The 27,109-nt window shown below is 35.7% G+C and overlaps 1 protein-coding gene across 2 annotated transcripts in view; it reads left to right on the top strand.

Moving 5' to 3' along the window:
• Positions 1–27,109, top strand: part of zswim5 (zinc finger, SWIM-type containing 5) — a 95,873-nt gene that overhangs the window by 48,279 nt on the left and 20,485 nt on the right. For both annotated transcript variants that reach the window (XM_051932965.1, XM_028811249.2), the window contains exons 2-6: positions 9,067–9,423; positions 17,261–17,409; positions 19,996–20,146; positions 22,566–22,745; positions 24,458–24,634. In XM_051932965.1, coding sequence (XP_051788925.1) covers positions 9,067–9,423; positions 17,261–17,409; positions 19,996–20,146; positions 22,566–22,745; positions 24,458–24,634 — 1,014 coding nt within the window. The remainder of the gene's footprint in view (positions 1–9,066; positions 9,424–17,260; positions 17,410–19,995; positions 20,147–22,565; positions 22,746–24,457; positions 24,635–27,109) is intronic.

Here is a 27,109-nt window from a genome sequence, read left to right as displayed (position 1 = left end):
GCTTTTTCAGAAAGCCTATATAGTTATCTAAATAAGGAGAAAAGAAAACGGTTACAAATACAGTATGTTTTATGGAGGCCTAAACCTAGCTAAGCCAAAACTCTAAATTAAATTTTGGTCAATTTCAAGGGGCTTCTTTGACCATGAAGGGTAATCTGGACCAAATGTTTTAATTTAGTCACATACTATACCAATTAATGCAGCAGTTTGCAGAGTCTGAGCCTGCTCAGTCATTTAGTTCTTGAGATATAGATTTGTGAAATTTGATGAAAAAATGAGGGTGGATAAAATCGACAAGATCCCAACACCCCATGAATTTTTGGAATCTGAAGTGTGTGGACCATTGATTGATTTGACAAGAAATGAGCCAGTATTATATATGAAGTTGTTGTGAAGGGGCTAAGATTATGGGCAACTCATGTTTTCCTTCTTCTTTCAATATTATTATTTGTGCTGAACCTATAGAATTAGTATCAGCAAATTACAAAGCGTCATCCATCATGATTTCCAAGGAAACTGCAAAACGTCTTAGTGCATAATACTTTGCATCTTGCACTACCGTAAAATTGTGATGTCATTCTTTCACCTTAGCTTTGGATAAGAGTAGGACACTCCCTAAATATATTTCATGTCCTATTCTGTGGTAGGACAAATTGTTATCCTAGACTGACGTTTAATACATTTCATAGGAGTAATTTGAGATGCTGGATAAATATAGGCCCTGAGCTGAAACACTTGTATCTAAACTTACCAAAGCTACCTATTTTTTGGACTGGTCATACAGTACCTGTGAGTACAGCTGAATGTTAAAGGGGATTTTCTGCTTGTGAAAGAATAAAAAAACAGCTTCAGCCATCACAAGATTTGGAATAAATAATCTGACAGATTTCTCAGATTCCTTCTGAATTCCAAGTGAGTTTGATTATGAAAAAACTGCCAACAGTTGGGCTTCTAAGAAGAAGAAAATAATTAATATATACAATTTTAAGTTTTGTAGTCATGAGTATTACAATGTTTTTACGATTTAATGATTTTAAAATACTATTTAGAATTATTTGTAATCTGATTATGCCCTTGTTCCACCACACATTTAAAAAAAAAAAATTTAGGGGTGGGCAGTGCAGTAAAAAAAGGGGTAGTTTTTTAACATCTGCCATTTTGTATTGTATTTGTTTTCTTCAGCTACTCCTTCATGGTGTTGTGTATGTCTCAAATGCTTCTTTGTGATTTGAATACATTGTGCAAAAACTATTGGTTAAATCAAGGAAGGAATACAGCACTCAACCATTGTTGTTGTTTAATAACATATTTTCTTTTCTACTGGAGTGACTTTGATGTCAGTTGCTGAGTTATAGTGCAGGTTTTCAGATCTCACCTGGAATTGCTATCATCCCTTAAAATTGCAAGGCTGTTTTGGTATTTGTAACAAATAAATTACAGCTAACTCCTAGAATGGTCAAACTAAGAATTACCTGGAACCTGCGAGTCAAAGGTGCTTTAGATGCTCCTAATTCTGTCTTCAATTTCTGTTACATTAAATTTGTAAGATTTTATGTGTAGTGGTTTCCACATACTGTACTATAGAATCCTATAACCATGAACATTCCTTAATTCAAAGTTGAAACTTTGGAACAGAGTTTTTAAAAGGCAAGGGCAGATACTCCAGTTGACACCGTCTTTTAGTTTTTTGTTTTTTTTTCTCAAAATAAAGATGAATTGTTTCTATATTCTAGGTTTTATATCCAAAGACTATCATGCTTCTGCAAAAAAAAAATTATTAGTCTATCTGGATATTTTACAGTTTTTACAGTATGAGTTTAATTTGTCATTAACTTCTGTATCTCTGTGTACTTGGGACCTACAGGGTTTCTTTTGAGTGGTCAGGGTAGTATAATGTAAAATATGCCTCTTTATCAAACTGATTAGTTTTTCTCAAGGCCAGTTCAAACTTCAAGATTTCTCCTTTTTCTGTCAGCCTATAATTGATCTGTAGTTCTAGCAGTTTTCCATTCGGACAAAAACATGCTTAAAATACTGTCATACTTGTTGTAAATGCACTACAATAGACTGAAACATACTTGAAAATTTATTTTGGTACATTTTAATGCTGTCTTTTGCCAGTATTTCAAGATGTAAAATATTAAGGTATACATTATACACATCTGAATGAGCATAGGTTACATCCAACTTTATTTTGTTTTAATAGATGTTCTACAAAAAAACAGTAACCTATGTGCTGCAGCTTTTGTGAATTTGAGCTTAGTACCTTAGCTCGAGTACAGTTTACCAGGTTGATGAAACAAGCATTCAGCTGATGGACAAAGGCATCCTTAACATTCTGACAGACTAAAAGTGTGGTATAGAATACCATAAATGCACAAGTAAAATGACACCCAGGCACTGTTAGGGTCTTCCAAGAAGGCTACAAAAGCACACTTGTTTTTGTACTAACTACTACATAGGCCCACCTAGAGCATGTTTCAATTACTTCATGAGTTTTTCTGTATTTGTATCTATTCTGGGTGTTACCTGAAAAGAACATGGACACGACAAAAGGACAAATGTGTTGCAAGGGGGGCTTAATATTGATGGACTAATACTAATCTACAGGAAATTTTAAGAGTGTCTCATGTAAGTTTCTGTGAAGAGTATATTTTGGACTTGTTTACATTTTGCTGTGTTACAATATAAAGTTTTAGTAGATTAATTTGAGGTTATATGCCATTGATTAACATGAACAATCCATTTCAAGGTACACAGTAAATTGTATAGGCCATCCTAAATAGGTTGTGTTGTGATCATTTGTTGTTTAAAAAGTCCCATAATGGCAAATTTTACACATGAAACCTGGGAAATTACCCACTTAACCTCACCAGGAATTTAGTAATATTTGCTTGTTCCCACATGTTGGGACTACCTGGTAATGTTTCTTATCAACAGTGCCAAGACAATGCATTGACTAGAAAAAAAGAATGGGATTCTGAATGTGTGCAATAAATTCTTAATTCAAGAAAATTGGTTATTTAACTGCAGTTGTTTGCTCTGATTTTTTTTTGTGTATTCTAACTAAAATTATATGTGGCAGTTATTAGAGATGCTTTCAATATAAAACTGAAAAAACAGAAGAACTAATGTGAAGGAGCAAGAATTTCAGGACATGTTACTACATTTTTATTATTGTCCTTAACAGTTTCACAGTTTAATCACTATGGGATGAGAACTTCAGTCTGGTGTTTCACCTCTTTAAGATTCCACTTCTTTTACTGAACTATTCATTAGACGGCACATCACATAGACTTGTCGTTTGTGAAGCATTTGCAACAATTTCCTTCTTATTGTGGATGGAGAGGAGTTGTGTTATTTACAGACGGCTTTTTTTTTTCTTTCTTACGTATGTTTTTTTCAGCCAAATTTATTGATTTGATTCTTACAGTATATATGTGGGGATAGTTGATTCCTTTGACTTGTGTTGGATTTTCCCATAGGAAATCAAATGGTTTAAAATCTATTAATAAATAATCCAACAAGGGTTAGAGAGAAAAAAAAGAAATGGTCTGTAAAAACTCAAAGGCCTGAGATATTCTGATACTTGGCTGTAGATGCTCACCCTTCTTTGGTGATTCATTGTCCCTACGCTTTTACCTCCCTCCGTGTCCAGCATTCTAATACCCTCCAGAGTCCTGGCCACCTTTCCCCATGACGACAGATACTTGTGTCAGCTGGTGATCCAGCTTCCCCATGCTTGCCTTCCTTGGTGCTCTGTGGGTCTAAAGATTGAAGTTCCTGGCCACCAGTGATTGTCTCTTTTAATGTCTAGCGTTCTTTTTCATGATCTCCGCTCCTTCCACCTACCTCTTGACTTCTCTGCTTCAGAAATCATTTAACAGAACAGTCATCTACTTGACCAACCTTTGAGAGCCCGGCCATCAGCTTTATTTCCCCAGGCTTCTTTTATTTGTTTGGGTGCAAGTGCCATCAAACGACTCCTGGAATGTCAAAGGAGAAGAGCTGACCTAACCATGTCTGCATGTAACGAGCAGTAAAGCAGCTTGAACATCCCCCAGTGGCATCTTTTGGCAGTGGAGCACTCATGCACCCAAAATCGTGGTGGTTTTTTTTTTTTTTTTTTTTAATTAATTAAACTAAAAACTCACACTGCCACGGACCTCTTGATGCATTTTATCACATCCTCACTCCGGCTTCATGGCTTCATACTCTGTACATGTAACAATAATGTCCCCAAGACTCCCCATACACCTATAAACCTACTCACATATAACTTCGACAATGTAATTTTACCCTTACTTTCCTGAGATAGCAAGTGTTTGTGAAATGGGCAAAATAGTCCAGATTCACATGTAGAAACAAAAAACAAAAAAACTAGCAGAGTAAAGTAAGGCACATCTGGTAAACATCACAGTACTGTGGCTAGATGAAACCCGTCATTTTATATAGGAACAGCTTGTATTGGATATTAACTACAGTTTGACAGATGGCATGTGAGAACATCACTGTCCAAATTAGAACAATCTAGACGAGAACAGGCCATTCAGCCCAACAAAGCTCGCCAGTCCTATCCATTTATTTCTTCCAAAAAAACTTCAAGTTGAGTTTTGAATGTCCCTAAAGTAGGGCTGCACGATTAATCTTTTTTTTCTCATGATAACGATATTTATGATCCACGATCAGTTAATAAATATCGTCACGATTTTACAGTATAAAGACCAAACTGTTTTTTATGGGCTGCGTTTACGGATTGGAATGCGTCACTATGACGTTACTGCGTCTAGATTGCAAGCGCTTTCTGAAGCAGTAGAAGTTAATAGCAGCAATAACAGTCAGTCAGAATAAATATATGATGGCGGAGCAACGTGAGGAAGGTGCAGAAGTGCGATCGTTAGTTCCTAAAAAGGGGTCATACTCAGTTGTCTGGAACTATTTCGATTTCGAGGAATGTGATGTTGATCAGGTACGAGTCTTGTGCAAACTTTGCTCCTGTTCCGTCCAAACGTCCCAAGGTAACACAACAAACCTCATCAACCACCTTAAAAGCCACCACAAAGTACACTATCAAGAATTTCAACGACTGAAGGCACAAACAGCAACAACAAAAAATTACCAGCCATCCACAACACAGACAACAATATCTGGGACATTGTTCAACGCAATACCATATCTGCATAGCTCGCAAAGACACCGGGAAATAACAGAGGTGATCACGTACCATATAGCCAAGGATATGTGTCCAATAACCACCGTGAGCAGTGAGGGGTTTAAAAAAATGATCGCAACACTTGATAAAAGATATAGCATTCCCTCACGCAACCATTTTTCCAATGTTGCGCTGCCCTCGCTGTATGCGAAATGCCGAAAAGAAATAGAAAGAGAAATTCTCAGGCTCAGCCTTGAATATTTTGCTGCCACGACCGACTTATAGTCAAGCAGAACTGCGGAACCGTGTTTGAGCTTGACAGTTCATTTTATTGACAGCGAGTTTGAGATGAAAAGCAAGCTTTTGCAAACTTCGTTTTTCCCACAAGACCATACAGCGGAGTTTATTGCAGTGGGCCTCAAAGAAGCGATGTCCGCTTGGGGCTTGGTGGAAGAAAGACTTGTGTGCATCACAACGGACAACGCAGCTAATATGATTAGGGCAGCATCTGTGAATAACTGGCCGAGGCTACACTGCTTTGGTCACAGACTTCATTTACCAAAGGAATAATCGTCATTATTAATCGTGATAAAAATTTTGAGCAAAATAATTGTGATAGTCATTTTTTCTGTTATCGTGCAGCCCTACCCTAAAGTCTTACTGTCTACCACACTACTTGGTAGCTTATTCCATGCGTCTATCGTTCTTTGTGTAAAGAAAAACTTCCTAATGTTTGTGTGAAATTTACTGTTAACAAGTTTCCAGCGGTGTCCCTGTGTTCTTGATGAGCTCATTTTAAAATAAGTTTCTCTTCTCTGGACCTTTTCTGGCACTGCTATGTCCTTTTTGTAGCCTGGAGACCAAAACTTCAGTTTTCCAGATAAGGCCACACTAGTGCATTATAAAGGGTGAGCATAACCTCCTTAGACTTGTACTCCACACATCGTTCTGTATATCCTAACATTCTGTTAGCAAATGATAGAAAATTATGTATTGTGACCAAAGTGCACATTTTGGCTTCAGTACTATTTTGTGTTTGGTTGAATCACAGCACTGAAAAGTGTACCGGTAAGAAAGCTTTAGGAATGTTTGTGTTTGGGACTGGAAGACGTCTACAGAGAGAGAGAGCTAAAGTGGACAATACAAGGAAATGTTTGATAAAACTTAACACATTCTGTTGTTGAGTTTAGGCAAAGAATTTTAACAGAAAAGGAAATCAGTCAGTCATAACTAACTGAATTATATCTTTGAAAAAATATTACTTTCAGATTTAAGGGAGATTGAGCATTGATTAATTGTTACACATGTACAAAGTAAATATTTCTCCATTATATCAACCTATAGTGAAAGGCAGTTTTTAAGTGATAAGCTCTATTGTGATTGAGTTGGATTATAAATTTACTAATCAGTTTAATTATACATGGGCAATGTACATAGAACATTCAAAGTTAAGGTCAAAGGTAGAATTTGTATTTTGAACAATTAAGAAATGACAATATATATTTTACATATGTATGTTAAATTTTAAACATATACATGTATGAAATAGTGATCTGCAACTAAAGAGGCTTGCAAAAAATCTGTACATCCTTCAATAAATTGTGCAGCTCTTCTTTCCCTTTTCGGCCTGTTAGGCTTCTCATTAAAATCATACTCAATTTAGAGGATCAAAAGGAATATAATTTTAATCACAATTTGGGACTTGTTAACCATACAAGGAGTAACTTTTGAGTTTTTCATTTGCATGAAGCAAACCTCTTGTCAAGACAGTATTAAAACTTCAAATTAACTTTTATAACTGTCTTTGCCTTGATAACGTTTATTTGTTGCATGAAATAAATTCTCGCTTGTATTTTAAGTAAACACTGTCATTGTGGCTGAGCAGCTATGGAGAAGAATAGAAACTTGCTATTTTTAATTGTTTACTCTAATTAATACAAAAAATTACAGTATATATTTAACAACTGTGCAGTTTAGGTAGCACTGATAACCTGCAGATACATTTTGATGAATCGGTACTACAGGAAAAAAGATTTTCTTTCCCACAGTAGTCTAGCCTCCTTTATTCTACCTTCCCCCATCTAGTTCATTAACACCCAATTTAAGTTGAAAACTGTCTCCTGTGAGAGCTCCAAGTTCACATGAGATCTTATCCAAGGCTAAAAAAATCTCATCCATACATCATCAATGTATTCTTTCAATGATGGTGGATATTTTTGTGAAAGAAGTTCTTGTTTTTGTTATGGCTAACTAATAATGTAACAAATCAACCTTGAGTTAAAATTTCCTTCATGTGTTCTAATCTCAATTTTCTAATTTGCATGATGGCAACTCTCCTCATTTTTGTTTGGGTTAAAATGTCCCTTGAAGCTGTGCATTTTAGTAGCTTGTATTTTAATATTTAAACAATAGATATCAACTAGGAAGTTGATTAGGGCATGGAAGACAGAATGTTATTCATGTGTACTGTAAGAATGTTTAATAACTAGATTTACAATTTATTCTGAATAAAGGGTTTTTTTTTGCCAGTGACGTCTAAGTGTAAATCTGTATATTTTTTTTTTATATCTTCAGAGAAATGCAAAATATACATATACACAGTGTTCAAAATATACATAAGAATACTAAAAAATGTACTGTTTTGCTGAAATGCTATATAAATGCAAAATAAACACTTTTTTGTTTTATTTTGCAATATTTAAAACCTAGTTAGTTGCAAAGTATCTTGAAAATTTTGTTGCACTTGTTACTTTTCTGTAAATTTCCAGATATTTGGTATGTTTTCAAATGATTTGTCTGCCTACTTGTCACTTGTATTGTCTCTGTTCACTGTGAAATGAGCATGGAAGGTCTGCATCCTCCACATCATCCCAGATTAGGCATATCTTTTTTTTTTTTTCTGTTTCTTTTTCTAAATCCACTTTCTCAGTATGTGGTTTTGAGGTGATGGCAGCAATGAAGAAAAGTCAAGAAATGACTGGATTGCCAGGGTGTGCATGCGGGGACACACACAGGCACACACACAAACTTCTTTGAACACTTGTATGGGACAAATTTATAGTCATCAGCATTAAACCATGCCTTACTCTAAGAGAAACTAACATGTCAGTGAATCTGCATGAATGCCTTTCCCTCAGAAGACATTCAACAAAGCTTGCACCTAATTCCATTAACGTGTATATGCAAATACTTCTAAATGTTGATTTTTGTTTCAGTATACTAATATGAAAAATGTCTGATTGTCCATTTAAATTAAGTTGATTTGTTTTTTGAATCTGCTTAAATCTGTTTTCTTTTCTTGATACTTTCTAGAAATGTCTAATTTTTTTTAAAGTAGTTACACAAAGAGAAATTCCTTTAAGGATGTACTAAAATGGGGGGGTATTGTATTTTACGCAGCCTCTTAAGAAATTTGGTCCTGTAGTCTTTTACTATATTGTTTTGGTCATCTACAATTTAGTTTTATTAATTTACTGTATTTGGGTGAAGTGGTTCTTAGAGCAGCCTTCCATTAACTGAAATTAAACTCTTGATTGTGAAGTGAGGTTATTGTCTGAAAATACGGTTTAAGTAGTACAAGACCAAAACAAAGCGAGGAGGATGCCCATCTTGGATCTGTTTGTGCTGGGTTACATTCTAGATCGTTTCCCCAAAATTTCAGACCCATACCAGTGTATGCCTTTAAGAGGACTATAGGGGGAATGTTGCAAGAACATAATTATAAACTGATTAACAGTTTAATATATAACCTCAACAGGGAGAATCATGATCTGCGTGTTAGAATTGGAATAAGCTGTGGCCCTAGATGAGTACAAAGAAAAATATAGTTGAGTTTTGTTAACTGAAATATAAAATTATCACTGAAAGCATTACTGTCTTCCCTTGAAAGCAATACTCTTCTTTGTTTCCTTCAGGTTTTCATCTCAGTGGAACAGTGACAGAGCCTGCCACCCAGTCAGAACCAGAGACAACTTATAAGGTGGCAATCAGCTTTGACCGATGCAAAATCACATCAGTAACATGTGGCTGTGGGAACAAAGACATTTTCTACTGTGCTCATGTGGTGGCACTCTCACTCTACCGGATTCGCAAACCAGATCAGGTCAAATTGCGTCTTCCCATTTCAGAGACTCTATTCCAGATGAACAGGGACCAGCTACAGAAATTTGTGCAGTATTTAATCACTGCACATCACACTGAAGTTCTTCCCACTGCTCAGAAACTGGCAGATGAAATTTTGTCATCCAATTCAGAAATCAACCAAGTCCATGGTAAGACATGATAATAATACATCATTTTATTGCCTGGTAAGTTCTCATATGAGTATATTCAAATAAAATATGCATTCATATGCTTAAAATTGATTAATTTGTGTTCTGGTAGAATTTTCAGAAACAATGTCTTGTTACAGAAACATATAAAATATACCAGAGATCTTTATGGAAATGCATGTTTATTTAATGTTCACACAGGCAGATATAGTGATGTAGTCAGTAAACTAGTTATAGCCAACATCTTGACTATTAGGCCTAACCAACCTGTTCTGAAAAGTGAAGAGTTAATTTTATCAAGAGTTAATTATACTCAATTTTATGTAATGCTTTGATAAAGCATTTATTATGCATATAAATCAAAGGGGTACCAGATGGCAAATTGTTTTCTGGGTAACAGAACCTCAAAGATGATAAAGTAAAATCCTGCATGACACCTCCAGGAACAGACAACTGATACACTTCTGAAAATGCCAGTGTGTTAAAGCAGTGGGTGGTAGAACATGTCAGGGAAGGTAGCCAAGATGTTCTTTGGATAAGACACCAATACAAGAAAGAGAAAATGGGAAAGCACTGTAGCAAAATGCTGTCTTCTGGGATTCTAGAGGGCAAGCCTGCAGAGGGCACATCATTTGATAGTTCAGTATTCCTGGTGTCACTTATATAAAACCTGGATAACATTTCCTTGTTGTTCTCCATTTTTATAAAAGGGGGAAAAAGTTTAAATTTGTAGTTTCTAATTACGTTGTCATTATATAAATTTTACTAGCTGTTTGATATGTTATGTTTTGCAAACCTTATGACTTATCTGTTGTTTTCTAAACTTTAAGTATCCTAATATACAGTCACTGTGTGTTATTTAAATGTCTTGGGGGTTTAGGAATCAAAAAAATGGATATTTTCTAAATGGAGATTGAACTGATTGCTGGTAGAAAATTCTTGGAGAGAATGGGAATTCAGTGATCCATACAAACTGACTTGGTAGAAGGGAGATTTAATAATTCATTATTTTAATGGACAGTTTTACAGTAGTGCTTTTATAGGTTGCTTAAATAAGAGTTAGGTTTGTTGATTAATGCCCCCAAATGTACCATGGAATAGTAATAATAATAATTCATTACAGTAATCCCTCCTCCATTGTGGGGGTTGTGTTCCAGAGCCACCCGCGAAATAAGAAAATCCGCGAAGTAGAAACCATATGTTTATATGGTTATTTTTATATATTTTAAGCCCTTATAAACTCTCCCACACTATTATAAACATTTCACACACAATTATACAGCATAAACCCTTTGTATTCTCTTAGATATTAGGTAAAATTCGTTGAAATTATGTATGTAAACAGTAAAACCTAAATATTATTTTAAAGATATCGAGCGTCTCCGATATCACATATGTTACAGCCATTACGACAGACAGGCCACCAGCAATAAATACGTACAATGCAAGAAAAATTGTATACAGTAAAATGTGTGTACTGTGACACTAAACTATGTACATGTAATAAGTACTGTACGTAAATAATTAATTATGGTTACTCACCAACAATGACACGACGACTTGTCCGATAACGATGAGTTTAATTTTACTGCACAACAAAGGATAGCGTTACAGCTCTTCTAAAGGAGCCTCTTCAGGCGACTGTTTAGCACCGCCGTTGTTCTTCTTCCAGCACTCTTCAATCCAAATCCCTAAAGCAGATTCCATCCAGACTACTGCCTTATCACGTCCACTTGCAACTCCTTTTGCGCCCTGGTTAAAGGACACTGCAGCCGTAGATCTTATATGCTTTTCCTCCTTTTTAAATAAAAAGAATCGTGGACTCATTGATGCTGTAATGGTGTCCTGCAGCGGTGTAGCTGTTTCCTTCCTTCAACATATCCAAAACTTTTACCTTTTCTGCAATCATTTGCATCTTCTGTTGGCGCTTGGACACGGCTTCTGAAGCAGTAGCAGGGGCACGTTAATGCTGAATGAGTGAGATGAGACTTCCTGGTTAATGCAGCACTCCGTTGCTGAGCCAATCAGCAGCACACAGGAACTTAACTGCATGCTCTGATTGGGTAGCTTCTCAGCCATCCGCCAATAGCATCTCTTGTATGAAATCAACAGGGCAAACCAACTGAGGAAGCAAGTACCAGAAGTAAAAAGACCCATTGTCCGCAGAAACCCGCGAAGCAGAGAAAAATCCGCGTTATATATTTAGATATGCTTACGTATAAAATCCGCGATAGAGTGAAGCCGCGAAAGACGAAGCGCGATGATATAGCGAGGGATTACTGTACATTTATATAGTGCTTTTCTCAGTACTCAAAGCGCTATCCACACAGGGAGGAATAGATGGTTCGTCTAATTTTATTGTTTTACTGTGTATACTTGCATTTTCTTTTAAACCTTATACTGATTGACCATTAATGCCATCATAAGAATAAAGCTCAAACAGACATTTTCAGTTTGGTTTATTTCCCATCTGTTAATTATTATATTTATACTAGTCATTTAGCCCGTTAGAATAACTGGCGCTAGAAAAGTAGTGCATAAACATTAGTAGGAACAGTCTATATTAACTCTTTTAGGGCGGATGTCGACTTTTGTCGACAGGAGGGGTTGAAGGCGAATGTCGACAAAAGTCGACATCCAGGGATAGGGGGCGACAATCAGCTGTTAATGGCGACAAATCTCACTGTCACGTCACAGGCATTCCCTCTGTGCTTGGAGGAATGCTAGACTCATTGACTCGGCAAATAAACATTGCGTGCACGTGAGTTGCGAAATGTAAACAAAGGCAAGATGGCACCGACATGTGAAAAGGCAGAGAAGCAAGTGCAGAAAAGAAAACACTCGGCGGGCGATGTTTTGCGCATTATCGCGGAGTCGGACTCTTGATTTTTCAGAATCGGACTTTATTGGCAGTGATCAGGAGATCGAGCAAGAGAGTTAGAAGCAGGCATCAGCTGATCAGACACCAGCTGATGCCGCGCCAGCGGATCTGCTGCCGGGTGAGTGCCTTCGCACAGCCGATGCATCTACGGCAAAGTTCGCATGGGATAAATACACAGACATTGATCCGTTGAGAGCCGATCTGGCTACCGGAGTTTACAAGACGGCATGGCTTGCTGTTGGACACGACAGATCACCAGCTGCTGTACTTCAGGCTGCTCTCTCCTGATGCTGCTTTTCAGCTACTGTCAGACGAGACAAACAGGTAGGCAAAGATTTTTTTTGAATCGCGGGCTGCGTTTGCATCGCATTCTCGTTTTTCAAAGTGGAAACCCACAATGAAAGACGAGATGAAGCGCGCTGTGGCATTACAAATAGAGATGGGACAGAACTGGTGATATAACTTCAGGGAGCATTGGTCCAAACGTGTTTTGTCCCCTGGTGGCTTAGGTACGTGCTGCTGCAAAGTTTTATTCACTTCTGTAATAAACCGAAGCAAATCCCATGGGGTGAGCCAGGCTATAATGCCATACATAAAGTTCATAAAGTTTCAGAAGATGAAAAGAGGTGACAATACGGTTTTCATGCAGGCAGAAAACTTGGTGGCAGTGGCATGGCACGATGGCAAATGGGTGACTTGTCTCTCTACAGTACACACTAACAATATATGTTAGAAAGTGCAGCAACAGACAATTGAAAAATAGGCATCAAAGCAACACATATTGTAAGGAGTGCAATGTGGCAATGACTGAAATTGGCTGCTTTGAGCGAGATCAGACTTTGCTGTGTAAAATGTATGTGATATGTATGTGAAATCATAGAGTATGCAGGCTCATACAACATGCAAGACAGTTACATTTGTCAAAAGTAAATTTTTTTGTTGATTTGATGTGTTAAACAATTGCTTTGTGTTCTTTTTTAAAAATGTTAGTTTTTGGAAAAATATTCAGCACTGGGAGAAAAGAAACAAAAAAAAAATTAGCCCTAAAAGAGTTAAATGGCAAGGGACTTTGACCTCATTCTTTTTGTTGGTCGTATTTTTCTTTCTTTCAACCTTTGTTTTGTTGATGTTTACTTGCTGAGCTGACCGTTCTTCGTGGGCTGCCGCCGTGTATTGTGTGTCTTTAATTTTCTGTGACAGTAATACTGTTTTGTACGGCTCTATTCAATAAGGGCGCGCACAAAAAGGCGAGCTTCAAAAGGGCGACCTCAATTGAGCGCAGCGAGTAAAGGCGTTCGTAGATAATTTAGTTCAAACGGCTCTGGAATATGTGAAGAGCAACAAAGGTGCAGATCTTTATTTACGCGCGCCTTTTTGTGCGCGCCCTTATTGAAGGATACCGTCTTGTACGTCCGCTGGCTTGTACGTCCGCTGGCTTGTACGTCCGCTGGCTTGTACGTCTGTAATATACCTTTAATTTTCTCTGGCGGTAATACAGGCGTGCGTGTCGGTAATATGCCTTTAATCTTCTCTGACAGTAATACTGGCTTGTATGCGGCTGTAATATGTGTCACAGTATTGTGTACCTTTAATTTCCTCTCGCAGTAATACTGGTTTGTATTTCCGTAAAACGCCTCTAACTCTGACAGTAATATCACGCATCGCACTGTGCCCCGCGCATGCGCACTTCACCAGAAGACACCCACACACGGACACCTGGACACACATAGGGATTTTATATATATATATATATATATATATATATATATATATATATATATATATATAGATTATGCCCTAGACTTCTCCATAAAATTTAGTTTAAATGGAGTTTTTTAGTTTTGCTTTGTTCTCCTGTTTCTAGTCAATAATTCATTAACTAAAATAGCATGCAAAAAAATAGTACAATCCTACTAATGAAATTACACCTTATTACACAATTTTTAGCAGATTGTTTAACACTGTTTGACCTCTAAAAGAACATTTAATGTTGGTAAAATAGTTATACATACATACAGTATAATTTCAATGTTTTTAAAGCTAATGAAAGGACAGAAAACACAGGATCAAGTTTTCACTTGTATACTACATATTACAGGAAGAACATATAAAATTCTCTGAGTTTCCCTGGCTTATTTTTGAATTGAGCATTAGTAGGTTCTCTTTGTTTGCATTTTTTTCAGAGCTGACCTAAGTTCTAGATGAGCCCTTATCCCATTTAGTTTTACAAGATTACCAGAGGCCCTACTGTAGTACATGGTTGGTTGGTTGGTTGGTTTGTTTATTATTTTATTAAAATGGAAATGAGTAAACTATTTCCATTCCGTTAATGTTTCACTGTATAATAAACATTCTAGTACACTTTTCAAATCAATTTAATTTGTATGATTTGTTGATTGGAGTGTCACATTAATTTACTTTTCTTTTGCCAACTAAGTGTTTATCAGAATTACCTGATGTATATAAAAACTCTGTCATTAGAAGTGGCATGAACCAAAACATAGTTCACAGTCAGAATTGACAAAAGGAAATCAATTCAGTGCAAACATAAATACTGTGTAATTCTCCATAAATGTGATCAACTGTTTTTATTGTTTTTTATACTATGTACTTTTGAGCAACAATTACAGAGTTGATATTTTCATGTTGTAAGAGAAGAGAAAGGATGCTGTATGGGAGTAAAACATGGCCAATAAAAATGGAACATGAAGCCATCCTGGGAAGTTGAGCGGTGAGAATGATTAGATGTATGTGTTGAGTGACACAGACTGAAAGGAAGATGAATGGTTTGGTGTGCAGGTGTTCGATGTTATGCTAAGGTAAAGCTGAGTAATGTGGTCTGGGTATGTGGAGCAAAAAGCAGAGGATGACTGAATGAAGTGGTGCATCTTGATGGAGTAATTAGTAGTGGTAGGGGATTTGAGGAAAAAGATTTGTGAGGCAATCCGCCAAGTTCAGCAAACTTGGAAAATGACCATTAAACCTGTGATTATGATGATGTTTGCTTGTGCAGATGCTCTGTAAGTTAAAATTGTATTTGGTCACAACCCTCTTATATAGTGATGATGCAGTGAAACAAGATAAAAAAAATACTACTACTGTAAAGACAACAAAGATATTTTGCTCCTTGCTATCAGAATTAGACTACACTGTTGCGATGACTATAAAATTACTCCCACTCACAATAAACAATATGGAAAAATGTTAGTGAAATGTAAAATGCCAGCCCATTTTCTTTTCCTCAAATGCACCTTAGTACATTCGAGCAATACTGTTTAAAAAGGTAGAGAAGTACCCATGGGAAGATTTTCAGTTTTGAGGAAGAACTAGACTAGAGATTTGAGAGGCTTTACATATATATTGGCAGCATCTTTGCTGATATTTTCACTTGTGGCACATTTATGAAAAAAAAATCATACAGCCAACAAAAGATCTAAGGTAGAAAATAGATCATTTTGCAAAGCAACAGGTGGGTTACAGTTATTCACTGAACACTTTTGAGCTCAACGGTGGTACTGAAAATGATCGCCATGGACAATGTAGTATGGTAGCTGACAACCCAACTGAATTCAGCTCTTTGCAGCACAACATAAATGATGAGCTTGTAGAGACTAAACATCACTACACTGCACAAAGGAAAAGCCTCATCTCACTGGATGAGTCTGAAACTCCTGTATTAGTATTAGTTCACTTGCGATGAATGCACTAATGGTTTTTAGCTCTAAAAAGATTGTATCATCAAAAATGTTTAAAAACAGAACAGAACAATGTTTAAAAATCACAGGATTTCTGATTGTTACTGCAACTCATGTAAGTTATCTCACAGCAACAGTGTACTCAACCTCAGATTAGAGTGTTTTACAGTAGTAGTAGTTCCTGAATTTAGACTGTGAATTGAGCATGTCCACCAATCTTCCAAGTAAGCAACTCTCAATCCAATAGTGACAGCCATTGAGATTTTGGGGTTGGGGAGGAGAGAGAGAGAGAGGTCCATCACCTGTTGATTTGCAAAAATGGTGGGGCTTATTTGAGTCAACAAGAGCTGGCATCCTAATGTCATATTTTTGCCACTTTGCTGGACCCAGCTGTGATAATTCCTACCTGCTTCTTGGTGCTTCTAGGTACATGACTTTATTATTTATAAAGGAAAAAAGATCAGTTTTTATTTAAGTGCTAAATTTTTTATTCTGCAAAAAAACATTAAAGTACTGTTTGCTCATATTTATTTTTTGGTTAATGATAACTTGATTATTATGGATTGTGAGCTTAAAATAAACCTATTATCTTATTGTATCAATGGCCCTTTTGGCTTTTTTACACCACATTGGTAAAGATTAGTTGCTGCCGTGTTAAATTCTGTTGGAATATGTTTAAAATAATCAAGCACTTACCAGACTTCCACTGCTCCTTTTAGTGCAAGAGTAGTGAAGTCAAAAAGCACCTAATACTCCACCCTTAAATTGCGTGTGGTGGCTGTTCAAATTTTATGGCTTGAGTGTGAGAATGCACTTGTTTGTTTCACTTGTCAAAAAGCTGACATGTAGCATGAATTCAGTTTTTATATGTTGGAGAAACTGACACTGATCACTCCATTCTTTTGGACTTCAACATTCACAAAGCTTAGTAGTTACCCAAACTGGACACTAGCAGCATTTTTGCTTAAAAACATTTAAGTTTTTACTGTTTAAGAATGTAAAGATCAACCACTTTAGTTTTTTGACTTCTTGCTATAGTATTAGCTGAAGAGTATTACATTAGTATAATGTTAATTTTTTCCTCTTAAATGATTTCTTCTTCACATTAGGTATATAAAGTTATTTGACATATTTGTAAAAATGGCTTTTAATTTGTGCAATAATTTTCGTAATATTGGTTTGTAAGACCCTTAATTGTTGTAAATAATTTTAAATTATTCAATTTGTTAAATATGATTTTTCTTTTCTATTTTCATTGTAGGTGCTCCTGATCCTACAGCTGGAGCTAGTATTGATGATGAGAATTGCTGGCATTTGGATGAAGAGCAAGTGAGAGAACAAGTGAAGCAATTCTTATCCCAAGGTGGCTATTATGGTTCTGGAAAGCAGCTTAATTCCATGTTTGCTAAGGTACAAGAAACGGTATCAAGAGAGTGGTGTATTTGGATGTAATTGTATTGCTGTCCGTGAGAGATGAATTATACAATCTGCCAGAGGTCCGGTTCCATACCCCCCACCCCCTCCCTCCACAAACCCCAAGAAGCCATAGTAGTACTAGACAGTTCTAGTTCATGTACACCAGATCAGTTTTTGGAAGAAAAGGATATTTCATTTTTAAAGCATTTGATGTTCTGCCCAATACAATTTTAACTGACAAAGGAAAACACATTTGCCACAAAAGAGGTTACCACAATCAAAACAGCAATATAAGGGTATATTGAATTAGCCAATTTTGGATGGGCTAATAGTAGTGTTGGCAATTGTCCATCACAGGGTTGGCTTAGGCAAAAAACATCCTTTTACTTTTACTAACATAATATCAAATTGGTATTTGATATGTACTCTTTAAGGAAGCAGTCAGCTGAGGACCTATAAAGCCAGCAGCAAATTATTTAATTTCTAGTGGAAGGGAATAACAGATTCGACAACTGAGTTGCTAATATGGTCCCCTTGAGGATGTCCAATTACATAGAATAACAAATTGCACAACTCTATACAGACTTTCAAATTTTTAAACTATTCTGAACTCTCACATGATGTGAGTGCACAGGTAATTAACATTGTGCCTGGCAGTAGTGGTGCCTGGTCAAATGCTATACAGGCATAGCAACTTCAGCTGCAGTCTTTTTTTTTTGGCCTTTTTCCAATTCTTTTGCAATACGAAAAATTAAAGACATCAGACAGATAGCCTCTCTTCTGCTTACGAAGTCCAAGTTAATCTCTGAAAAACTTAAGTATTATGACAGAGCCTTAAACCTTGTCCTTAGGCCTGTTTCTCCAAACTGCAGACTCTTGTGCACTTTTTTTGAACTCTGAATTAAACTTTAGGAATGTCAGTGTCGTGGAACTTAATAACTGAACAGAATAACAGGTTTCAACTGTGCTAACACAATTACAAAGGGTTTTGTAATAACCATTTAGAATTTAAACATGATTAATTAAGGACGAACTAAGAGAGTTTACTATTAGAATCCTGGAGTAATAGTTGCCATAAATGGGACTTTTGAAAGTCAATTGTAAATATAAATTATAAATCACTCATTTCAAGCAGTAATAATAATTTGCAACTTTAGGAGTGTCTATATTTCAATTCAATGGTACATTGTTAAAAAATGATCAGTATTAAAAACCATGAACATTTCTTAGTGAAAGATGCCATTTTCTGTTAATTTCATTGTGATGTATTTTTGTAGCCGAAAGTTATATTGTATATCGTCAGTAATGATAATAACAATTTATGGCCCTTGCATCAAGTACATGTTTCCAATGATTCTTTGTGTGAAGAAATGCTTTCCCTAGCCTTTTTCACACTTCTGCATTTATTTTTCAGGGAAGAGTCTTCATTGGATAAACTCTCTTCTTTTTAAACTAAACAATAGCAGAATCATGAAGAAGCAATAGCAGAATTCTTTAATGTTGCTGTTTTCAAATTTTAAACATTCTTGCCTGAGCTTCATAAACTTTTCCACTGATGAAAACTTTTAAATATAATAGATCAAAACAAACAAAAGAGGTAAAAGAGCACATTTTATAGGCCTTTGTAACCAGCACTTTAAATCTTATAGGTACATAAAGTTTACATGCTTCGTTAAGATTAATGTAGTGCTGTTTTAACTGGAACAACTTTAGTGTTGTTCTGACATGGAAATCTGCTTTTGAAAGGGCAAATGCTTGTCTTGGAGTTAATGTGGGAGAGTTCATGCTGACAGAAAATAGCACTGCAGGAGCCTTCTCAATGGACTGCAACAATGCAGCGGCACCTGCTCCTAGTCAGTATATACAACCTAACATAGCTATGATATTATTAAACAATTTTTTTAATAATCAAGGTCTGCATGTGGCATGTCAGAAACTTAATAACTCAGATAGGCAAACATGACAATGCTTTTGAAAACAATGCAACGATAAATAGTCACTAGGTAAACATATATCAAATATAGTTGATTTGTTTGTTCTATATTACAATTTACTGACATATGTGAAAAAGAAGCAAGCTAACATTAAACATAAAAAAACAGGTTACCCAAAACTGTTAGCATACTGGCATAAGAAAGTTAGTAGACTTTCCATAGTAATTATAAAATAAATCATCCACTGAAATTTTACCATTTCTTCCAGTTTTGATGCTTTCGTTATTTAGTACTTTTCAATAGTGTTTCTTTCATTGCAAAAATTTTGTGAACAGGACAAATTGCATCTTCCTTCAGTGTCAAAAGGAGTTCTTTAGTATATGATAAATGTTTAATTACTTTTGGTCTGCAATCATATTTTAAACCTTTTAGTGCTCCCTGATTTGAATGTGAAATACTGTACGTTTAATAACAGTTTAGAAATAGCACTTTTCTTCCACTGTGTCTTTTACAATACCGTGAACCCCAGAAATTTTGTTTGTATAGTAGCTTTTATCTGCAGTGACATACTGAACTTAGTATTAGGAGATTCTTCAAAACATTTGTTGCATTTTACCATCTTTATTTTATTATATAATTTTTACAGGTGCGAGAGATGCTGAGGATGCGGGATTCAAATGGTGCTCGAATGTTAACTTTAATAACGGAACAGTTCATGGCAGATCCTCGTTTGTCTTTGTGGAGGCAACAAGGAACGGGTATGACCGATAAGTGTAGGCAGTTGTGGGATGAATTAGGTAAGTAATGATCATTTTTCTTTATCAATTAAATGAATTGGATGTACTCAATTCACCATTATGAACCTACTGTGATACTGTGATCAAAATACTAAAACAACTGTTGATTTTCTACACTCTTCAGAAGTTTTACAATTTATAATGCTTTGGTTATCTACTGAAACACAGTTGGATCAATTTGTCCAAACTGAAGAAATTTGGGACAGTAGTCAAAAGCAAAACATTGAATGTTTCTTGAAATGACAAACAGCCCCAGAATACAATGTAGACCTGTCTCACAGGTCTGTATATCAGGAGTTAGATTACTGCTATTACTGAAAGAATCATAGAAGACTCCTATTCTGTATCAGAGGATTTGTCCGGTGAATTTATGGTATTCAGGTGCAAAAATGATCAAGTCAACCAGCTTCCTCATTGACACTCGCCAAGTTTTAATCAAGGTGCCTGTACCCACAATAGTAATAAAGGAGCCTAAGTAGGTTAGAGGAGAGAATTGTGGAAAAAAAAAGGTGGGATTAAAATCGAGAGTCAGTTTGGAGCAGAGAGAGTGAAGATAGAGAGTGTGAGCTAGTGTGATAGACTGGTGGCAAGGCGGTCTGTCGTTCCTCTGTGGAGTGAGGGGAATGACACTTCAGGATCAGGTCACTCCTTTTGAGCAGTCGGTGAGAGCAGGAGCAATTGAGTGTTCCATGGGGCCTACTGGACCAAAGGATAGCGGCAGGATGATGAATATCCATCTGTGAGCAGCTCAGCGTTGACCAACTAAAGTGTCTAAGGTGACAGCTAGTGTGTGCACCACACTTGTTTGTGTCTCTTGCCCACTGTGGCGACCTGATGGATGAATGGGAGACACAGTGGGGCTCACAGGAGAATGGGGGAATAACAGCATCCTGATTTTAATTGTGTTTTAACCTTGATTTTTTTCTTTCATAGGATTATTTATTTATTTATGGATTGACTTTAAATCTCACAAATTGGATTATATGGACCTTTTTATGTGGATTATTTATTTTTAAAGCACTACACTTTGATTTGGACACTTTTTTGATTTGATTTGGAATAAACACAAGATCTTGAACCAATCACGTGTTGTGTCTTCACTGCACTACTATATCCTGGTCATTACTATCAATATATGAATGCAAGAGAAGATAATGCCAGCTGTGAGCAATCTCAGCATCACAAAAACTTACTTTGTTCCCAAAATTTGTATAATTGCAGTGAAGTAAGAAAGCAAGAGTAGTAATTCTGAATATTCCCATAGTTCACTCTGTAAAATGTGTAACAGTATATTGAGTGGCTTTTTAAGAAGATAAAGGAATACATGACATTTATGTGTTCCTTTGCAATATGGTGTTTAAATTGTCAGAAGATTTGTATTTTTTTTTCCAGAATTTGCCCAGCTTTAAGCTTCCTTAGAAACAAAACTGAAATAAATTCTATAGTACTGTAGTATAGTTCTTTGTGAATTCTTTGTTGCTGAATGAAGCTACAGTAGTTTTTGAATGGTAAAAGATAGAACTTGATGTAATTTGTTAAAAGGGCTGTATTCCTGTTGGCTTGAGACTTAGAAGCTATTTAAAAAGATGTAAATAAAAAATGGTAATTATGCCATACTATTTAGTTGATCTGAAAAGCTGCCTCCACATTTTTTTAGTTCAAGCATCATCTTATTTTACACTTGCATAAATGTTTGTTCTTTGTTTGTGCCAGGTGTATCTTGCAAATGTATTTTTGCTCCACCTTTTCAGAATCAATAAAGCAATGGTGCTTGACAGCCTTAAGTTAGCATCTACAAAAGACTTGTTAAAAACACTTGCAGCATTAGCATGACATAAAGAGCATGGCATTGAATATTCATTTATTAGGAATTATTTTTTATAGTATGTAACTTACTTTCTGAAAATAAAACTATTGTATTTTTGCATTTCTAAAGCACTTATCAATACAGAAAAAGAGTGATTTTTTTTTTTTTAGGATGTATTTAAGACCAGTTTTCCATTCATTAACTTCTGGGCTTTTTTTTACCATTTGAAAATTCTGGGAATGTAAAGACTATTTTCAATTAAATATTAACTTTATTTGTAACATTTTTTACTGATGCAAACACAGTATATGCATACATTATAAATAAATATGCCATCAATTAATATATATGAATTAATACAATATCATTTGGGCCATGAGTGATGTGGAAATACTTTAGCTTAACTTTGTATATATCAGTTTTATTATATTAGCAAATGAAATACCTTCTGTAGTTAAGTTACTGTAGATGTTTCTTGAAATGTTTTGTGGTCATAATGTTCTGCGTACAGTTAATTGATGGTAGTTGTATTACCTTTCAAGAAATGTGTTTTGAGCATTATATCCCCAATTCCAAGTTTTAACACCTATTGTTTACATTTTCATTTTTTAGGAGCTTTATGGGTTTGTATTGTGCTTAACCCACATTGCAAATCTGATGAAAAGTCCTGTTGGTTAAGACAACTAAAGAAGTGGAATGACATGGATGTGTGCCCTTTAGAGGATGGTAACTATGGAACTGAGCTGCCCAACATTACCAATGCCCTCCCTCAGAGCCCTAATCTCAGTCAGGGTGAGTGCCTTTTACAGTGTTTGCTGTCTGCTTTTAAGAGTGAGTTTCAGAGGGTTGCATACATGTGTATGTTTCTCTTTGTATATTTAAAATAGCAACTTATTTTTAATTCTTAAACTGAATATGTCTGTTACCAGCAGTCATTTCTAACTTGTATATAATAAATCATTTGAAAACTACATTTTACTTTATTTTTTCCGCTTCTCTGATTTTTTTTTTTTTTTTTGCTCTAATTTCTGTTTCTGATTTGATGCTTGTTTTGCACATTTTTTAAATGTCTGAAATTTTGTTCATTGTTAGGATATATCATCACACATGAAAGGATAGAATATATAAATACATATGACAGTTACATGTGTATATGTATGTTTATATACGGTTATACAGAAATGTATGTTAGTGGGGTTAAAAGAGTCATTCTATATGAAATTAACATATAGTTTTTTTTTGTTTTTTTTTGTTTTTTTTTTTAAATGAAGAGTCTTGACTCTGCTCTCAGCAACCATGTAAAGCACAAAGGTAAACTAAGTCAAGACACATGGTGACACTTGGAACTAATCTAAAACAGTTCTACATGTGTTAAAATTATTCAGATTTTAGTGGAAAAATACAATTTCAATGTAAAATTTTAATTACAAGTAACTGTTACATTTTAATGAAAGTAATCCTCACATACTGTGATAAAGGGGCATTAGTTTAAACCACTCATTTCTTTTGGAAATGTCATTAATTAAAAGTGCTGTAGAATTACAGTTCTCCTTCCATCTGCTGTTCTCTAATTGGTCTATGGTGTATACATTCAGCAGTCTAACGAAGGGTAGATCAGGGTGAGAAAAGTAGCTTGACTGACTAGTCCCTACCTCGTCTGTGTGCAATTAACAGAAATAGGATATGTCCCTATGATTCCCCATTTCCTGCTTAGTAAAAAAATATATATAATTTTAGTTGAATCTACAGAGATGAGTCTGTGCTGATTTTTTTTTTTTTTGATGAGCACTGTTCTGACCACGGAGAATGTCTTTACCAAGTTGCACTTACTGCTGCTACTTCCCATTAGAAGGACCATTATTACGTGGCAGACAAAACGGAGTCTCACTCCCCATTTGCTCTCTCACGATGTTGTTCTTTTCTTTGACCCAGAAGACACTATTTACAATTCTGTTTTTCTCTCTCTCTCACCAACATTTTGGTGAAATGAGACATGACTTTGCTACCATGATCGTGCTTCACATTCACCTCTGCCCTCCTTCTCTCTCATCCCTCTCCAGATGCTTCCTTCATTCATTGGTTTTTAATGGTTGCTCATACCCTACCCATTGCTCCTGCTGGCAGTCCTCATTTGTATTGTGAGCTTGTGCTGTCCCCTTTCAATCCCATTTCAGCACATGCACAGTAGTCTTAGCCAAGTTTCTAGAGTATTAAAGCCTGTCATGTGTCAACAGTGTTTCATTACATTACTTAATACTTAAAAATAAATAAAGTATGTTATATAGTTACTTATTATAAAGTGTTACAAATATCATGTTACTTTTGCCTTACTTTTTCTTCTTTTGTATGAAAAAAATGGACATTTCAGTGGCCAGTATTTGCTACAGAATCCTAATTCCACATAGGAAACTTCATGGGTGAAGTTTGAAACAATGATTAATGAAGTTGAGCAGAAATACAGACAAATTTGATCATTTTTATTTATTTTTTCTTTCTTTTTACAGATTCTTTAGCAAGACCAAGGCGAACAGTCTTCACACGAGCAATGGAGGCCTGTGACTTGCACTGGCAAGACAGTCATCTACAAAGGATCATAAGTAGTGATTTTTACATGTCTCCTACCTACCAACGAGAAGGAGAGAGTCTACTTTTCAACTGCCAAGGCTTACCTCTATGGCTTGGTAAATATGGCATACTAAAGATTTTATAGAATCTACTGTATATTGTGTTAACCACAAGTTAAAGTATTGTTTCTTATTCAAAACTAGAAGAGAACTGTATCTATGTGAAACCATATAATTTGTGTTACAGAAATGTATGCCTTAAATTTGAAGTATTTTTGTTCAGTGGGCTTAGAATCATGTCTCATATTTGGATTGTTATTACATACTTACTGCACATTGGTCTTGTCAAAAAGGCTCACCAGTACTAATACTCTCTCAGACCTCTGAGGTAATCTTGCATTTCTCCATCTGTTGTCACTGAGTTCTGTACATGCTAGAAACTGCATCATATCCTGGTATGGCACCTGCTTGCCTCAAGATAATACCCTACAGAGGATGGTGAAGGCAGAACAGAGTATTACCGGCACCCAGCTCCTTTCTGTTCAGGATACATACAGCATTCACTGCCTTAAAAAGAGAAACAGTATTACTAAATATAAATTGTATATAATCTAAGCCAATACTTGTATACAAATGTTATATTTATATAACTGTGTATTTGTGTGTATATACAGTGGAGTGCAAAAGTATTCAGTTCCTTTTAAAGTCATCATAATTTTCTCCATGACAAAAGATTTATATACATATTTATCAATTCAGTGTTTTTAATCTGAACTCCTGTGCTGTAACAATACATTTTCAGTAGATATTTAACTGAAGAAAGAGAAAGAAGAGAAAATGTTAGTGCTTACATAAGTATTTAAACATCTGTCCTTTGGAAGCTCCAGGTTTATACAAATGAATCACAAACATCAGAAAGGTGACAGTCATTTGACCATAATTAAACATCATTAGGTACTATTTGTGAGTCCTTTATATCTCTCTGGATATAAAAGGCACCCTTTGTAAGGGACTTAGTTTTTATTGCACAATCACTGCGTAAATGAAGACAAAGGAGCATTCAGCTTATGTGAGAAACAAAATCATTGAAATGTATAATGCAGTAAATGGCTATAAAAAAAATATTGTAGAATATGAATGTCCTGTTAAGCACTGTTGGATCCATAAGGTTCATCACAGTATCCAGACTCCTATTAGAACAGACTGTCCCTCAAAACTAGCTGTGCATGCTCTTTGACTGAAACTGGTGTGAAGGTACATGGCTCCACAATTTCAAGAGCTCTCCATAAAATAGGTCTCTATGGGAGGGTAGCAAGAAAGAAACCATTCTTTGAGAAGGTCCACATAAAAGCTTGTATGGCATTTGCTACAAGGCATCAGAAAGACCTAGTTTAGATGCAGGAGAAGGTTTTTATGGTCAGATGAGACCAAACCAGAATTTTTTGGCAAAACTTCAAAGAGGTATGTGTGGTGTAAAACACTGCCCATGCCTCAAGTAACACTATGCCTGCTGTGAAATATGGAGGTGGCAGCACATTGCTATAGGGATGCTTTTCATATGCTGGAATTGGGAATCTTGTCAGAGTTGAAGGGACAATGGATGGACACAAATACTGCACAATATTGCAGGAGAACTTCTTCCTGTCTACTGTGAATCTACAGCTTGGGAGAAGATTCATCATGACAGTGACCCTAAACTTAAGGCCAAAGTGACACTGGAATGGCTCAAAAACAGAAAGGTGAACGTTTTAGAATGACCAAGTCAAAGCACTGATCTTAACACTATTGAGAATCTGTGGCACTATTTGAAAACTGTTGTCCAGAGGTGGCATGCCACCAACCCAGAGGATCTCTGTAAATTTTACCAAGAAGTATGAGGAAGAATCACTCCTGAACAATGTACTAAACTGGGACATGCATTTAAGGCTGTTACTGCAGCAGACGAGTTCTCGACGAAGTATTAATGTACAGGGCTTGAATTCTTAAACTCAAAGGTTATTGTATGCATTTCTTCTTCAGTTAAATATTTACAGAGAATGGTTTTGACTTTGGAAGTGTGTTGTTACAGCACAAGATTTCACATTAAAAATACTGAATTGAAAATATCTGTATAAATTCTCTTTTGTCATACAAAAAATATAATGACTTTCAAGGGGATTGAAAACTTTTGCATGCCAGTGTACGTGTGTGTGTGTATATGTGTGTGTATGTGTAGATAGATAGATGAAAATAAAATAGAGTTGCTCTTTATACTTTTTTTGTGTGTGTGTGTGTGTGTGTGTGTGTGTGTGTGTGTGTGTGTGTGTCTTTTTATGGTAGTGTATTATTGTCAACTGTTCTGAGGAGACCTGCAAGAAAGGATTTTGTTGTACTGCATACATACCGTACTGTATATACACATGAGAGTGTTAAACTTGATGTTGCTATAAATGTCTTGCCTTTTTGTGTGTCTATTTAAAAAAAGTATACCATCCAAGTAATGTATGTGCATTGAACAGCAATGTCCCTGATTCATTTACAGTAATGAATATTTTACTTTTATTAAAGGATTATGATTAAGGTGCAAATTTTCTTAAGGTAACTGAAATTAGT

This window comes from Erpetoichthys calabaricus, chromosome 10, assembly GCF_900747795.2.
Source record: "Erpetoichthys calabaricus chromosome 10, fErpCal1.3, whole genome shotgun sequence".
Classification (NCBI taxonomy): domain Eukaryota; kingdom Metazoa; phylum Chordata; class Cladistia; order Polypteriformes; family Polypteridae; genus Erpetoichthys; species Erpetoichthys calabaricus.
Note: the sequence above shows the minus strand (reverse complement) of the source record. Positions and strands in the feature narration are given on the sequence as shown.